General features: G+C 58.4%; 1 protein-coding gene across 1 annotated transcript; it reads right to left on the bottom strand.

Annotated features, from left to right (window-relative positions):
* Nucleotides 1-1436: 1436 nt before the first annotated feature.
* Nucleotides 1437-11046, bottom strand: LOC124728940 (skin secretory protein xP2). Its single transcript, XM_047248491.1, has 2 exons — nucleotides 10979-11046; nucleotides 1437-2232 (listed from the first exon to the last, which is right to left on the bottom strand). Exons 1-2 carry the CDS (start codon nucleotides 11044-11046, stop codon nucleotides 1437-1439), a joined length of 864 nt encoding a protein of 287 aa, XP_047104447.1.
* Nucleotides 11047-16136: the final 5090 nt, after the last annotated feature.

Below are 16136 nucleotides of genomic sequence, written 5' to 3'. Positions count from 1 at the left end.
AGCCTGGGTAGGTGCCGGTCTGCAGGATGCGGTTGAAGACGTTTGCCAGAACGTCCGCTGCTGTGTCTGGCAGCTGCTTCAGAAGAATGTTGGTAACCAGGTCAGGGCCACCTGCCTTCTTGCTGTTGAGTGCGCGGAGTTGGACGGTGACCTCGTCTGCGCTGATCGGTGTGATGTCGTGGTCCTCATCCCTCGCTGCCATGAAGACAGGGAGGCGCTCTCTGACGAGCTGAATGTGGTCCGCGTCCACCGGGTTTTCGATCGGCACGAAGTTAGCGGCGAAAGCGTCTGCCAAGGCATTTGCCTTCGCATTCGGCTCGCTAACGTAGTCCGCGCCGACCTGCAGGGGTGGTATCTTCAGTGAGCGGCGCAGGAAACCTTTCACTACCCTCCAGGCGGTGCCATCTTCGATGTTTAATTGCGCTATTTTGTCTGCCCACTGCTGTTGCCTGTGTGCATCTACAGCCGCTTTGATGTGACGCCGCATCCTGTTGAGCGTCCTTTTTATCGCGGGATTTTGCGTCCGTATCCACTCCCGTTGCAGCCGGTTCTTGGACGTAATTTCGTCTAGAAGATGTTGCGGGAGTTGCGGTGGTTGCCTGAAGTTGCCGTCGTCTTCTCTCCTCGCCGTTACGGCAGCTGTAGCGGCTTCGACGATGCCTCTGGTGAGATGTTGTATGGCAACTTCAGCTCCCGCTAGCGCTGGGTCCGGTGTTTCCTCCAGTGCTTCCGCGACTAACTCCTTGTATCGGGGCCACTGTATCTTCCTTAGGTCTAACCCTCTGCGTTCTGGGGGCGCGACATCAGTTTCCAGTTCGAAAATTACTGGCAGGTGGTCTGATGACAACGCCGTCATGGTGCTGGCGGTTATGTTTCGACGTATTCCTTTGACTACAATGACGTCCAGTACGTCGGGCTCGCCTCTCGATGGGTAAATAGTAGGATCGTGCGGTCCTATTACAACCGCCTCGTGGCGTTCGGCGAGACTTTGTAGCCGGCGGCCGCTTATATTTGTCCGCCGCGAATTCCACAAACCGTTCTTGGCGTTGAAATCACCACCTAGCAGCACTTGACCTGGAAGTGCTAACAGTTTTTCGACGTCATCGCGATCCAGGTGCCCCCTTGGCGGCCTGTATACGGCGACGAACGTTATTCTGCCTTGAAAGGTTTCCACGGCTACTGCTGTTGCCTCGGTTGCTGTCAGTGCCGGTAGTTGTATTTGGTGGTGTTTCAGGCTGCGTCTGATGTATACTGCCGTTCCACCTCCAGCTGTCGGTCGGTCGTATCTGTAGCATGCGTAATTTGCTACGCCGACTCTGACCCCAGGTTTCAAATGAGTCTCCGAGACCAAGCAAATGTCTATGCACTCGTCTCGGAGCATTTGACGGAATTCTGCGTCTTGTGTGCGCAGACCATTTGCATTGAACACACACAGCTTAATTCCTCGGAGCGGCTCCGCCATGCTGTTGTTGTTGGAAGTTAGCGTGAATGGCCTGGTTGACCGCGGCCGTCATTCTGGCTGGGAGCTCACTGATCGCATCAAGGACGCGCGTCATAAGTTGCTCCATTAAGCCGAACATGCGCTCGAAGAAGGCGCAGTAGTTCCCAAACGGGTCTGGGCGCTCATTTTGTTGTGTGCCGCTCGAAGCTTTTGCAGGAGGTGCAGCCGTGAGGGCGCCATTGTAGTTTCCAACGAGATGGCGGGCGGCTGTCTGGGCAGTGCCAGGACACCGCCCGGGGCGTGAACGTAGAGCTGGGAAGTCCGCCATGCTATCATGGAGCGGCGCGTTGCAGTTGCCATCTTCCTTCTGTGGCGCAGTGGCGTTCGGGCGAGGCGCAACCGGATTGGCTGCTGCGTTGCGGCGAGGTGCGGTAGGCGGCGCTACCTGCGCGGCGCTCGGTGCGGTACGCGTGGGCTCCCCCCATTGGCTGGGCGCGGAAGGCGGAGCTTCCGGCGACCGGCTGAGCGCGGGGGGAGGAGCTGCCGGCGATTGGCTCGGCGCGGTCGGCGGAGCTACCTGCTTGCGAGACTGGCCGTCGGCGGGCCCTTGCGCAGCAATGGCGGCGGCGGGTGGTGCTCGTCCACCATTTTGTAGCGTAGCCGGTGCCTGCTGCTGCCTGGGAGCTGGCTGCGGGGCGGAGTTACCTCTGTACGATGGCGAGTGCTTCTTCCCACCACGTCGTGCTCGTCGCGCGCGCCGGTTCTTTGTCCTGGCTGCGGCGCCGCTCTGTCTGCCGTTTCCCGCCAAACGGCCGTTTCCCGCCGAAACTGCGCCTTTCTTCGGTGAGTGCCGGCGCAGCCGGGGTGGGGGTGCTTTATGGGCTCGGGTGCGGCGGCCGGTTGCGCGCGCGCCCCATTGGTCGGCGGCCGCAACAGGGCGAGCTGGTAAAGGTGCGGCGGCGGCTGGCGGCGGGTGCCACTGTGTGGGGAGACGCTGACTAGAGCGGAGCGCTTGCTACTGGTGTTGCTGCTGCCGCCGTACGTTGGTTCGAGATGCCGCCCAAGACTAGCGGGAAGGCCGCCAAGAAGGCTGGCAAGGCGCAGAAGAACATTTCGAAGGGCGACAAGAAGAAGAAGCGCAAGAGGAAGGAGAGCTATGCCATCTACATCTACAAGGTGCTGAAGCAGGTGCACCCTGACACGGGCATCTCGTCGAAGGCGATGAGCATCATGAACAGCTTCGTGAACGACATTTTCGAGCGCATTGCGGCCGAGGCTTCTCGCCTGGCGCACTACAACAAGCGCTCGACCATCACGTCCCGCGAGATCCAGACCGCTGTGCGGCTGTTGCTGCCTGGCGAGCTGGCCAAGCACGCCGTGAGCGAGGGCACGAAGGCGGTGACCAAGTACACGAGCTCCAAGTAAGGAGGTGGCTCTGGAACGGAAGGAAGGATGGAGAGAGAATGCTCCTCCGTTGCGAGAGCGGCAAAACGGCCCTTTTCAGGGCCACCAACTTGCCTTTTGCGGGAAGGGCGGAATTGTTGTTGTTGTTTGTGTGGACGGCTGTGATGTATGTGTGCATTTTGATTGTGGGTGGGGGGGCGCGTCAAAGCGTGTTGCGCGGGGTACGGCCACGAGGTTGGTCGCCGTGGCGTGGAATGGTGGCACGCCTCGTTGGCGTGGTTTTTGACCCATTTGGTGTTGTTGGTGTGTGTGTTACCTGTCTGCGAGGGGGGACAGTGCGATCGCCGACTTTTGTGTCACCGTAACGACGGCCGTTTGCGGGTTTGTTTTTTGCACATCATACATGGCGAGGGTGAAATGTGAAATGTTGTTTTTTTTTGTGGTTTTTGTTTGCCGCCCACTATTCCCTTTGCTGTACGCCGAGTTTGACAATGGTGCGACGTAACTGCAGCGTGGAGGTGTGTGAGTGACGTTGAAATGAACGTGCCATGAAGACGCATTGTTGTTGCATTGTACTGTACGTGTACGGCGACACGCACGATGATGTACCATTCGACTCTGATTTTTGATAGCCGTGTCTGACTGATTGCGTACGACGCACGCACACCGATGTCGTCATTCAAGATGCACGCGTGTCCAGTGCAGTACAGTAAGCGCGACGCTAGACGACGGCGGCGGCGGCGGCGGCCGTTTTTGGCGAATGTCTGTACACGTGTTTGTCTGTGTCCATCCGGTATGTATTTGTTTGTTTGAAAGTGTTTTGTGTGTCGGTGACGTGGTCCGATCCGTCGCCCCCCTGAGTAACTGTCGATCGGCGCGATAGACCGGCGTCACGCAACTGAACCGAAGTCGTGGGCACACCCGTCATACTGTTGTACACCGTCGCGCTGAGAACGGTAACGACAGGTTGACTTTGATCGGTCGAATGTCTGGGCAGAACGTGAGGAAGGAGGCAAGAGTGCAGGAGGAAAGGACAGAGGGGGGGGGGGCAAAAGAGAGAGGAAGGGAAAAAGGGGAGAAACGCATTCGTAGAGCAACGGAACGTTCCCGTGTCGGAGGCGTATTGGAGCCGCACTGAAATGCGTTTAACGGCGGCGCGGCTGCAAGTGTCTGCCGTGGTGAACGTTACCTTTGACGGCTGCATTGGCCTTTGCTTTTTGCTTTTGCTTTCGCTTTCGCTTTCCCGGTTGTACGTAACGTTTGTTGGTATGGTTGGTTCTGAGGAAGAGTGTGTGACAGTGCCGTGCCGTCCATGTTCGTGTGCCCTCCCATTGTGTGTATGCTATTGTCTGTGTACTTGAATGATGTATGTAGGTGTTAGTGGACGTGTTTTACCAGTGGGGGGAAATGGATCGTCGATAGTTGGCGTCACTCTGTCACGGTCGAGATGACGCACCCTCCGTACAGAAAGGTGTCGGGAAAGTGTGTGTGTGTGTGTGTGTGTGTGTGTGTGTGTGTGTGTGTGTGTGTGTGTGCGTGCGTGCGTCCGTGAATTGGCAGTGTTTGGAGGTGGGCGTGCCCTGCATGTGGCCCGGAAGGCTGTTCGTTTGGCGGTAGTGTTGTGTGGACAGGGGAGGGGCATGCGTAACGCTGCTGGCATGGCATTTCGGGAGATGGGAGGGGGCAAACGAGGAAACGAGGAGCGGCGGCCAAAGACGGGACGGGGAGGGGCGCGGTGTGGGTGGCTTGCGCCTGTGCTCGGCGTTGTGGTTTGTGCAAAAGAGGAGGAGAAAAACAATGAGTTGCCAGGGAGGGGAGCGGTGTTGTGTTGTGGTTGTCGTGGTGTAGCCGCAGACGCGGCTGTCAGTGAACGTGGCGAGACGGACGGATGCGCGGAGGGGCGGGGGCGGCGCATTTCGCCGGTGCCGTGCCGTGCCGTGCCATGCCATGCCTGAAAGCCGCGTGGTCGCTGTGTTGTTGGTGGCGTGGGGGCGAGGAGAGTACCGTACGGGTGTGCTTGTGCGCCGGAAATGGCACACTGCGCCTGCCCGTCTTGGAGGCTGATGGCTGTGGTGTGGAAATGGGGCGCGGTGATGTTGAAGCAGTTGAAGAACAGAAAAGAAACCAAGAAGAAAACGGAAGGCGTGATGCGGCGGTGGTGGTGAGAGCGGGAAAAACAAAACAAAACAAAAAAAAAGAAAGAAAAAAAAACAACAAGAAAAAAGAAGGAAAAACAACAAGAAACAAAAAAAGAAAACAAAAAGTCTATCAATATTAAAATGTAAATGGAAATGGAAATGGAAATGGACCCAGGTATAACCTCCCTGCACAAATAGCAGAGAGTCCGATGATAATAAAAATGTGCCAGAATGTTAACGTCCCTACAAAACAAACCCAACGATAATATTAATGAAAGAATGAACCGTATGTAACATTGCAACAGACATAATGGAACCTGATAAATTGTATAAGGGCAGCAGCGTTGACCTTTGGCCCTGTATTCAGAATAAAAAGAGCCAAAGATCGTTACCCCAATGAAAAAGACACTGAAACACGTATGTAACATAGCAGCGATGGCGAGACATTGTAGCATCTGTGACCAGAGAGTTTGCGCTGGACCGCGCGAGTGTTGCGAGCGGTTCTCAGTCAGTCAGTCAGTCAGTCAGTCAGTCAGTCAGTCGTTGCGAGTCTGTAGCTCTGTCTAGTTGAGGGCTGTACTCTGTCAGTAGTCGTCGCGTGCAGTACGCTAATAGTCGTCATGCAGAGCGGTCGGTCAGTAGTAGCAGCCGAGTGCGGTTGTGTGATGTAGGCGGTCGGCAACACTGGTCAAGATGGTGAAGGAGGTATACTGTTAATTAATATAATCATTAGATAATGAAAAATTATATTTATTGTAATTAATTCTCCAACAAGTTCCCCAAAAATAATTTTTATTTCAAAAGCATTTTTCAAAAATGTAATGTTTTATTGAACTAAAGAGTTCGTTGCACTTCCCATTTCATTCCACTTCTTTGAAGAAAAATTTCACTAAAATCACAAAAAAAGAGAATATTATTATTTGCAATGCAGTTCCTCCAAGCGCTGCGCAACAACAAGAGCAGAAATGTGACATCCATTTATTCTGAGGTAAGACTTTAATTCTGATTGTTTTGCACAGGGCCAAAGACCGATATTTCGGCTCAATTGAAGTTTCTTGTCACTGAACGGACTTTAAATGTTGTGAAGAATTTATATTTGAGTCGGATTGCGAATTTCACATTTTTGTTGCCATTTTCAATACCTCTCATTGTGGGCGAGGTTACAATTAGCGCAATGTCCATTAGCATCCGTAAATAACATTGTCCATTATTTTAAATTTTGCGGGGAGGTTACAACACACAAAAAAAAAAAAAAAAACAAAAAAGTTGCATTTATATCCGCTCCTCAATTGTAGATACCCCTTACACAGCTGTGTGCAATGAATGAGTGCTGGCTGGTAATTAATTGCACTCCTTGGAGGGAAATGCCATAGGAAGTAGTCTTTAAAAAGTGAATGTTTTTCGTTAAAAGACAAAAGTTGCTTTAGAAAAAAGTAATAGTGGGGCTTTTGTTGTTGAACAAAATAAGTACAATGAACATACGTTATCAGATTTGCGCAATGCAGCTTCACACTACCTTTTGATTATAACACAATATACTATACATCGTCCCGAACCGTGACCAGAGTCGCGAGACGAGCAGAGCACGCCGCCGACGCCCGCTCAGTACAACCGTCCACCCGCTACTACTGTCGACCGACTACTACCTCTCCCGACTCGCGCTACAATATATATAACAACTGTTCCTGGCGACCCGGTGCGTGCCACTACTGTCGTCTGGCGCGGTCCAAGCGCCGACTAGCAACGATAAATAACTCTCTGGTCAGACAGAGATGCTGTCATGCCTCGCCATCGCTCTGGTAACGAATACATACGTGTTGCAGCGTGCGTACCACCGGAACACGCAGTGGCGGAGCCAAAGACTGTGTTGTCGAGGTCGAGTGCGAGCGGGAAGAGAGGCAGCGTCGGCACGGAGATGCAAGCGAGCGAGACGCACGGGGGCTGCGGCGTGGCGCGTTTGCGGTCGGCGCCTTTGGTGGCAACGGCCGGGACAAGCAGCGGTGTATGGTGTGGTGCGGGGCGGACAGGGGCGGCGGTGGACGGGGAGGAGGCGGCGCGACGACGGCATGGGGGCGAAAACGGGACGGGGGACGGCGGATGTTGAGAGGCGTCACGCGCGGACAGGACACAGGACACAGACACAGAGACACACAGATTGGAAAGGGAGGGTGCGCGGTAGTAGTTGGGAATGTGCGTACCGTGCGGGATGGGAGTGGGCGAGGAACACGGTCGTGGCCCCTGTTTGTGGGTGCGTGTGATGACGTCGGTGTGTTGTGGGAAGGGAAGGTGCTGTGGCGGCGGCGCGTAATGGGCGTAGGCCGAAAAGAGAAAGGAACGTGGGCAGTGTGTTGGCAAGCGTCGGTTCGACTGCGACGTTGATGGGCAGGGCAAGGTTAATGGTGGTAGGAGTAGGCGTGTGGGCGCAAAAAATCTGCCGCTGCAGGCGGTGCCGTAACCGCCATGGGGCGGGAAGGAGAGAGGGCCAAAGAAAGAAAGAAAGAAGAAAACAAAATAAAAAAAAAAAAGGAGGGGGGGGGGGGGCGAAAGGAAGGCAGGAAGGACAAGAGGCGAGGCGACGGCTTGCTTTGTGTATCGGTCGGTCTCTGGCTATGCTTCGTTTTCTGCAGCAGGGTCGGTGCGCGGCGTGGCTCGCGGCAGTGGGAACGCCTGGCGGCTGGACGGCCAGCAATGCGGTTGGATGGGCGGCCACAGCACCGCACCTGTGCCCGAGGAGGAGACGCTGGCGGCGGGCCCTGAGGTGAGGCCGGCTCGGCTCGGCTGGGGCTGTGGATGTGTAGGTGTGCGCCGCTGCTGCAACAACGAGTAAAACGCGAGAAGAAGGGATGGCGGTAGAGAGAAAAAAAAAAAAAAGGTCGTGTTGTGTTGATGCGCAGGCAGACGCGTACAGAGAGACGAGCCCGGTCTGCAGCAGGGTGTGGCCGTGCCGAGTGCAGAGCAGCGGCGGCTCGGTTCGGTTCGGTTCGGCCCGGCGGGCCGCGCTGTTGTCGCGGACGTGAGCGCCCCCTGGCGGGTGGCCGGAGGCGGCGCGGCGTGTTGGACGTGTGGCTGGTGGCAGTGCACAATTTGCGAGTGGCTGGCGGTGTGGCGTGGCGGTTGGCGCGTCGGGCGGCGGAGAGGGAGAGAGAGGAGAGGTATGTGTTGCGGGCGCCCTTTGCTGCGCTGCGTCGTTGCGTGTGCCGTACAGGGCGGGCGCTTGTCGACTGTGTGGGCGGTGTGGCGAATTGGCGTGAAACGGCTGCCGAGAGGTGTGTGGTAGCGAGCCGGTCGGTGTCAGTGCGAAGGGGAATGTGCGTGCGTTTGGCGGTTTCGGTGTGCTTTTTGCGGCGTGAGAGTGGGAATTAGTGGGGCCGGCTGTTGTGTTTGTTCCTTGTGTCTTGTGTCGTGTAGGTAGCTTGATGGCAACGTGGAAGGACGCCGGTTTCGTTTCGAGCCTTGCGTGTGGTTGTCGACGTTGACTGGTTGGCGTGTGCCGATGCACGTGCATGTGTGGGTCGCGAGTGCGTTTTTGGCTGGCTGTGTGTGTGTGTGTGTTTTGGGGGGGAAGGGGGAGGCGGTGGTGAAAGTGCAGTCGTTGCCACGGGCGTCGTCGGGTCGGGTGGGGCTGGGGCTGTGCGTCGTGGCGGAAAGGTGGTAGGTTGCGGGAAGCGAGCCCGTCGTTGACGGTGTCGCGTGAGTTGTGAATCGAGTGGGGCGCGGGGCGCGGGGCGCGGGACAGGAGCAGCGTGCCGCTGCGTCGTGGTCGTCAGCAGAGGCTGTGCGTGTGCTTGTCCTTTTTGTGGGCGGTTCGTGCGAGGCGTTTTTGTTTTGTGTTGCCCTAGTTGTTAGTTTATTTTGTTTGTGTTTGTTATTTTGAGACGACGACTGGTTGGTGGCGTGCGCGCGAAGTGGCGGTGTGCGCTTCCCGTGTCGTTTGTGTTGTTTTTTTTTTGTTTTTGTTTTTGTGTGTTTTTTTTTGCACTGGGCCCCGGGGGGTGGGTGGGTGCGTGCGTGTGTGTCGATTGCCGGCTGGCGAAAGGTGCGCCATCGGCGGGGTGGGTCGCCGGCACGAGTAGAGGCGGCGGCGTTGTTGCTGTTGTTGTGTGGTGTTTGTTTTGTTCGGCTGTGTCGGCGAGCTGTGTTGCGGTGCGTGTGAATGGTGGTGCAAAAGTGCTGGCGTTGGGGCTGCGACTGCGACGGCGGCGAGCCGCGGGCGCGCATGATAGTGATGTTGTGAACAGCGGCTGTGTACGGTAGTGGTGTTGTTGTAGCACGACGTGCATCCGGGCCGGCGCGGAAAGCGCAGTTGCGGGCGGTTGCCCTTCGGTGCCAGCCATGTCGCGTGAGCGGCGGGTTGCTGTGGTGTCGACACGTGGTGCTCTGGGTTGTTGTGTGGTGCCCTTTGGCCGGTGGGGGTGGTTCGCGTGCGTCTCGTTCGCGCTCGGTATCTGGTCGTGGTCGTGCTGCTCCCCCGTCTGTCGGCGGTTTTCGACGTCGTCTGTACGTTTTTGTCCGTTTGCGGCGGTGCCTGCCGACGTCGTCCCGTCGCGACCTTTCAACCGAAAGTGTGGCGCCCGAAGGTGAACGAACGTAACCCTGACCTCGGCGCTTTACGCTGAGCCGAGCGAACCGAACCGAACCTAACCTGTGGTGTGGTGAGGTGAGCTCAGCCTGTGAGCCCCAAACGTCTACGTAAGGTAAGCTGTCCGGCGGCTCACGCCTCACGTTTTGAACGCTTTTTTAACCTACGTTTGACGCTTCTTAACCTAGCACTGACCCCTTAACCTAACGTGTAACGTAACCTAACGTAACCTAACCTAACCTAACCTCTGACGCCTGACGTGTTTGAATGCTTAACCTAAGTTTGACGCTTAACCTAACCCAAGTCCCCTTAACCTAACCCACGTCCACCTAACCTAACCGAACCTAACCTAGACGTGTAAACGTAATGTGTAACGCGCAACGTGTAAGGTCGGCTGTCGTGTGTGCTGACGGCAGATTGGGTTGGTCTGTAGATTCGGATTGCGGTTTGCCTCGGTCGAGGGGTTGGGTCGGAAGCGGCGAGGGGCGGCGGCGCCTGTTGCGCAGGCGGCGTCCGTTTGCGGCGGGCAATTGTTGAGAAACGGCTGTGAATGTTGGCGGGCGAGAGGAGGAGGACGGCGCGCGATGTGGCCCGACGGCTGCGGGCCGATCGGGAAACGGCGGGAGGGCGACGGAAGGCGATGGGGCGGCGGAGGCGCGTTTGCACGGCCGTCATCGCCGCACGCCTCGGCTTGTGTGGCTGTGGCGCCGGCCGCGCTGGCCGGGCTGCCGCGGCGACGGTGTGGGAGTTTTGCCGAAGGTTTGGCCATTGTGGCGGGTCGTCGGCTGGGGCTGTGGGGGCGGCATTTGGGCGGGGGCGGCGATTCTCGGCGGGCCGACCCAGGCTGTAGCGCGCGGTAGCTGCAGTTTGGCCGTGGTTTGCGGCGCTGCCGTGGCGACTGGTTGGCGACTGTGGTGTGGCTGTGTGTAGCCCCATCCTCGGTGGTTTGAAAGGCGCGGGCGGTTGTGGCGCAGCTTTGGGGCTGCTCCGCACAGGCTGTCGGACGTTGGGCGGTAGCAAGCGCCCATCCGCCAGTCGTTATGTCCCAAGAAGAGGAGAGCAACACAGGATTTACCTGACGGCATTGCCTGCATTCGTCAGAGGAGAGAGGGTGTGTTGAACTTCTTTATTTGTTGTATGGCATCGGGGTATGCGGGATCATAAAAAGAAAATCAGAGGGACGGAGCTGCAAGCAGCGTCCGCTTCGTGCACTCCCGAGTCTCAGCGGTCGAGGAGTGCAACAGGCCGCTGATAGCGGTCACGAACATCTTGAGGTGCGCCAACGTCTCGAATGAGTGGATTGGCAGAGGCGCGCGACCGTCGGTAAAAACGGCTGGCATTCTGCTGTATGCGGGGCATCACTTCCAGTTCATCAGCTGCATGGTGGAGGTACTGATGCGGAAACTGCGGGTGTACATGGAAGACCCGCCGGAGGATCTTATTCTGTTGCGCCTGAAGACGCTGAATATGCGTGGGAGCCGCATTGCCCCAGGCCTCACACGCATAGTCCACAATTGGTCGTATAAATAAGCGGAAGATGAGGAGGCCATTCCGGATGGAGAGGTCAGACCCTTCATTAAGGAATGGGTACAGCGCACCCATCCGCTGGTGGACTTTGGTACGGACGGCGTCGATGTGTGGCTTCCACAGTAGGCGATCGTCCATGATAACGCCCAGGTACCGGACGGTCTTCTGCCAGGGGAGGGCGGTCCCATAGAGTCGAAGTGGCGGGGCTGGCATCGTCGTCTTCCTCGTAAAGACGATGGCCTGCGTCTTCAGGGGGTTGAACCGGATGCGCCAGCGAGCTGCCCAGATCTCGAGGTCGTCGCATGCCTGCTGCAACCGGGAATGCATGGCGGCATGCCACCGGCTCCTGGTGTAGAGCATCGTATCGTCGGCGTAGACGGCTTTCTCCACTCGGGGCGACGTCGGAAGGTCCGAGGTAAATATAGTATAAAGGACGGGGCCCAGGACGGAGCCCTGCGGCACCCCGGCGACGATAGGTCTGGCAGTGGAGAGAGCCGCGTCAACGCGGACAGCGAAAGTACGGTGCTGCAGGTACGACGCAATGAGGCGCACATACGCTCGGGGAAACCCAAGGTGGTCCATCTTCCAGAGAAGTCCAGCATGCCAAACACTGTCAAAGGCCTTCGTGACATCTAGAAGAACCGCTCCACAGTATTCCCGGTTGTTGAAGGCGCGAGTGATGTACTCCACAACACGTACAATCTGCTGGGTCGTGGAGTGGCCGCTGCGGAATCCAAACTGTTCCGGGGGGAGGATTTCCCGAATATCCAGGATGGTCCGGAGTCGCTGAAGAAGAAGCCGCTCAAACAGCTTGCTGATGTGCGGAAGCAAACTGATAGGCCGGTAGGATTTTGGGTCCTTCCGATCCTTGCCCGGCTTAGGAACAGCAATAACGATGGAGTGCTTCCACGCTGCAGGGTAGGTGCGAGTCCGCAGAACCCAATTGAAGATGGCAGTGAGATGAACCACAGCCATTAGCGGCAGGTTCTTCAGGACCCGGCCGGTAATGTCGTCAACACCTGGAGCCTTGGACGCCGGGAGAGCCTTGATGCTTGCACGGACTTCGGCCACTGAAATAGGTGGTATGTCGTCACGGTCCTCCTCCCCATCCCCGTGGAGGATGGTCTGCACTGCTGCGTCAACCCGGTCGACGTGTAGCTGGTCCACATCTTCTTGAAGGGGGGTAAAATTCTCCTGAAAGATGTCCGCAAGGAGATTCGCCTTATCCTCATGTAGATAGGCCGTCCCAGTCGGTGTTGCAAGAGGGGGCATCCGTGTCCTGCGCTTCGTAAAAAAGCGGACCGCATTCCAGTGCATGGGGTCAGGGGTGAACGCCTGCAGTTTCTCAGCCCAGCGTCGATTCTTATGCTGGACAATTGCGGCCTTGATGTCACGGCGCAGGCTGTTGATGTGGCGCTTCAGCTGTGGGTCCCGGTAGCAAGCGCGGGAGGCGCGGCGCGGCGGCGCGCAGAGTGGCGGCCGCTCTCTCGGCCGTCCGCGCCCGCCCGCGACACTGGCTGGGCCCTTGTGATTCTCTGCTCTGCTCTGCCGTGCTGTGCTGTGCTTGCGTGCCTGCCGTCCCGCTCGCTCTCGCTCTCGCTCTCGCTGTGTGTTACGCGCGTCGTCGAAATGGCAGATCAGGCGGCTACGAACGAGACTGCTGCGGCACCCGCCGCCACCGGCACTACGAAGAAGGCCAAGTCTGCGTCGTCTGCGAAGAAGCCGCGCGCCAAGCCTGCGCACCCGCGCACCTCTGAGATGGTGACGGCCGCCATCAAGAGTCTGAAGGAGCGCGGCGGGTCGTCGCTGCAGGCGATCAAGAAGTACATAGCCGCGCACTACAAGCTGGACGCGGAGAAGCTGGCGCCGTTTATCAAGAAGTACCTCAAGTCGGCCGTCGTGGCGGGCGAGCTGGTGCAGACGAAGGGGAAGGGCGCGTCCGGCTCGTTCAAGCTTGCCGGCGCCGGCGGCGGGGGGGCGGCCGAGGGCGGCAAGGCTCGTGCTGGCGGTGCCAAGAAGAAGCGCGCCGCTCCGGCCAGCAAGGAGAAGAAGGGCGCCCGTGCGGCCGGCGCAAAGAAGGCTGGTGGCGTGAAGGCGGCGACCGGTCGGAAGGCGGGCGCCGCCAAGAAGGCGTCTGCGGCGTCGGCCGCTCCCGCGGGTGCGAAGAAGGCGGCTGCGGCCAAGCCGGCCAAGGCCAAGTCGCCGTCGAAGGCGAAGAAGGCCGCCAAGGTTCCGACGAAGAAGCCGAAGGCGCCGCGCCCGAAGAAGGCGACGACGCCGTCTAAGGCGAAGGCTTCGCCCAAGAAGAAGAAGTAGAGTAGAGTAGAGGAGAAAGAGATGGGAAAGGAAGGGTTTGGCGCTTGACCCCGTCGTCCCCACCCCCCGTCGTCGTCTAGTGGCGCGCAAGAGACGCGCGGCCCAAAACGGCCCTTCTCAGGGCCATCAAAGCACGTCGGGGAAGGTTTTGATTGTCGTGTTGCGTTTGGTGTGGGTGTCTGTCTGTATGCCCGTGGGGATGCTGTTTGCGTGCCGTGGTGGTTTGATTGCGGGGGTCGGTGGCGGGTGTGGGCGGCGGTAGCGGTAAGCGGTGTTGTTGTTGTCGTGGTTGATTGTCGCCGTGTTTGTGGCGGCGGCCGACGGTTGGTTTTCTGTCACGTTGTTTTGTTTGAATACGTTGGTTGGCTTGCCTGCGTTCGTTCTTCTCGGATGTGTGTCTTGTCTAGTCGTGTCTGGTCTTTGTTTTGTTTCTTTGTGTGTGTTATGTTTTGCAACGGGGGGCACGTTGAGATGTGGAAGGAGTCGGCGGGGATTTCGGTGGCGTGTAGAGCGAGCGAGCGCGCCTGCCTGGCCGTTGGCCGTCGGAGTGGAGTGCGGGTTTTTTTTGTTTTCGAAACGAAAGCGGCGGCCGGCCAGCCACCCGTGCGGTGTGACGTCGGCCGTTGGGTATTGTGCGCTTTGAGCGCCGGGGAGGGATGATGTGTGATTGTTGCGCGCTGCTAGCAGGCAGGCAGAGTGAGCGGGTGTGTGTGGCGGACGGACGGGAAGTGGTGGTTTTTGTTTTTGGGTTGCGGGGCGAGAGGCAGGCGACCGACAAAGTTTGCTCGCGACGGAGAGATGTTAGTGGCCCTGAAAAGGGCCGTTTTTGTTTGTGCGGTGCGGTGCCGCGGCGCGGTTTAGGCGCGCTCGCCGCGGATGCGGCGCGCGAGCTGGATGTCCTTGGGCATGATGGTGACGCGCTTGGCGTGGATTGCGCACAGGTTGGTGTCTTCGAAGAGGCCGACGAGGTAGGCCTCGCTGGCCTCCTGCAGGGCCATGACTGCGGAGCTCTGGAAGCGCAGGTCGGTCTTGAAGTCCTGGGCGATCTCGCGCACTAGGCGCTGGAATGGCAGCTTGCGGATGAGCAGCTCTGTGCTCTTCTGGTAGCGCCTGATTTCTCGCAGGGCGACGGTGCCCGGCCTGTAGCGGTGGGGCTTCTTGACGCCTCCGGTGGCGGGCGCGCTCTTCCTCGCCGCCTTGGTGGCGAGCTGTTTGCGCGGCGCCTTTCCGCCGGTGGACTTGCGGGCCGTTTGCTTTGTGCGGGCCATGGCGGTAGCGTTGGCGGTAGCGGAGCGGCGTGCGTGGAGGTTAGGTGCGGCGCGGCGTCCGGTGCTGCCTTGACAACGGGCCCGCGCGCCTCCGTGCTGCGCTTATATGCCCTCGGTTGCGCGTGGTGGGGGGAGGGCGGGCCAGAGTCTATATAGGGGGGCGGCGGGCGCGCTGGGCGCAGACCGTAGCCGACTCGCCAGCCGCTGCAGCTGCTGTTTGTGCACGTTTTGCTTTGCCCGAGGAAGGAAGGATGACAGGCCGCGGCAAGGGAGGAAAGGGGCTCGGCAAGGGTGGCGCCAAGCGGCACCGCAAGGTGTTGCGCGACAACATCCAGGGCATCACGAAGCCCGCCATCCGCCGCCTGGCTCGCAGGGGCGGCGTGAAGCGCATCTCTGGTCTGATCTACGAGGAGACCCGCGGGGTGCTGAAGGTGTTCCTGGAGAACGTGATCCGCGACGCGGTGACGTACACTGAGCACGCCAAGCGCAAGACTGTGACGGCCATGGACGTGGTGTACGCCCTGAAGAGGCAGGGGCGCACCCTGTACGGTTTCGGCGGTTAGGCTGCGTCGCAGCGGGCGCTGGCCTTCCCGCGGCCGTGCTTGTGGGTGGGAGAGACTAGAAAACGGCCCTTTTCAGGGCCACCACACTGTTCGGAAGTTGAAAAGTGCGAAAGAGTCTGTGTTGTTGTTGTTGTTGTTGCTGCGTGTGTGTGCGCTGTGTTGTTCGTTTGTTTGTTTGTTTGTTTGTTTGTTTGTTTCTTTCTTTCTTTCCGTTTGAGCGACGTGATGTGGCTGGGAGGGGAGAAGGAAAGGAAACGTGTCATGTGGCTGGCTGTGTGTGGAGCTGCTTCGTTTGTGTTTGTTATTGTGTGTCTTTGTATCGATCGCGACGGAGATGGCGGGCTGTGTGTTGTTGTGCGAGAGAGGCGGTAATTATTTGCTTGCGTGGTTTGGCTCTGTGTGTTTGCGGCGGCGTTGGGGTTTCCGAGGCAAGGCGTGTGGGCATAGGCGGCCGGATCAGCTGTTTCGTTCGTGTCGACGGCCGTTGCGCGCGGGAGTGGAGGGCGGTGTGTCGACACGCCTCCCTTTAACAATGGTCATTATTGCTGCCGTTGTCGTTTGGAAGGCGACTCTGCGACCGTGCAAAATGTGTGTGTGTGTGTGTGTGTGTGTGTGTGTGTGTGTGTGTGTGTGTGTGCGGGCTGTGTGGACGACAAGATGGCGGACGTGCGCCGGCGGCGGCTGTGCTGTGAAAGTGCAAAGTTGAAACAAAACAAGGTGCGGCGAGGACGACTGAAATTTTGCTTTGGACGTAGGTTTGTGTGGTGGCCCTGAAAAGGGCCGATTGTTGTGGGCCGGGCCGAGCCGAGCCGGCAAAGCGCGTTGCGTGCAGGGGAGCACGCGGCGCTGCGATTGCCTGGCCTCCTTTAGGCCTTCTTCTCGGTCTTCTTTGGCAGCAGG

Source organism: Schistocerca piceifrons, unplaced genomic scaffold (genome assembly GCF_021461385.2).
Source record: "Schistocerca piceifrons isolate TAMUIC-IGC-003096 unplaced genomic scaffold, iqSchPice1.1 HiC_scaffold_1180, whole genome shotgun sequence".
Classification (NCBI taxonomy): Eukaryota; Metazoa; Arthropoda; class Insecta; order Orthoptera; family Acrididae; genus Schistocerca; species Schistocerca piceifrons.
The sequence above is the reverse complement of the archived record's forward strand: the minus strand, read 5'-3'. Positions and strand labels throughout refer to the sequence as shown.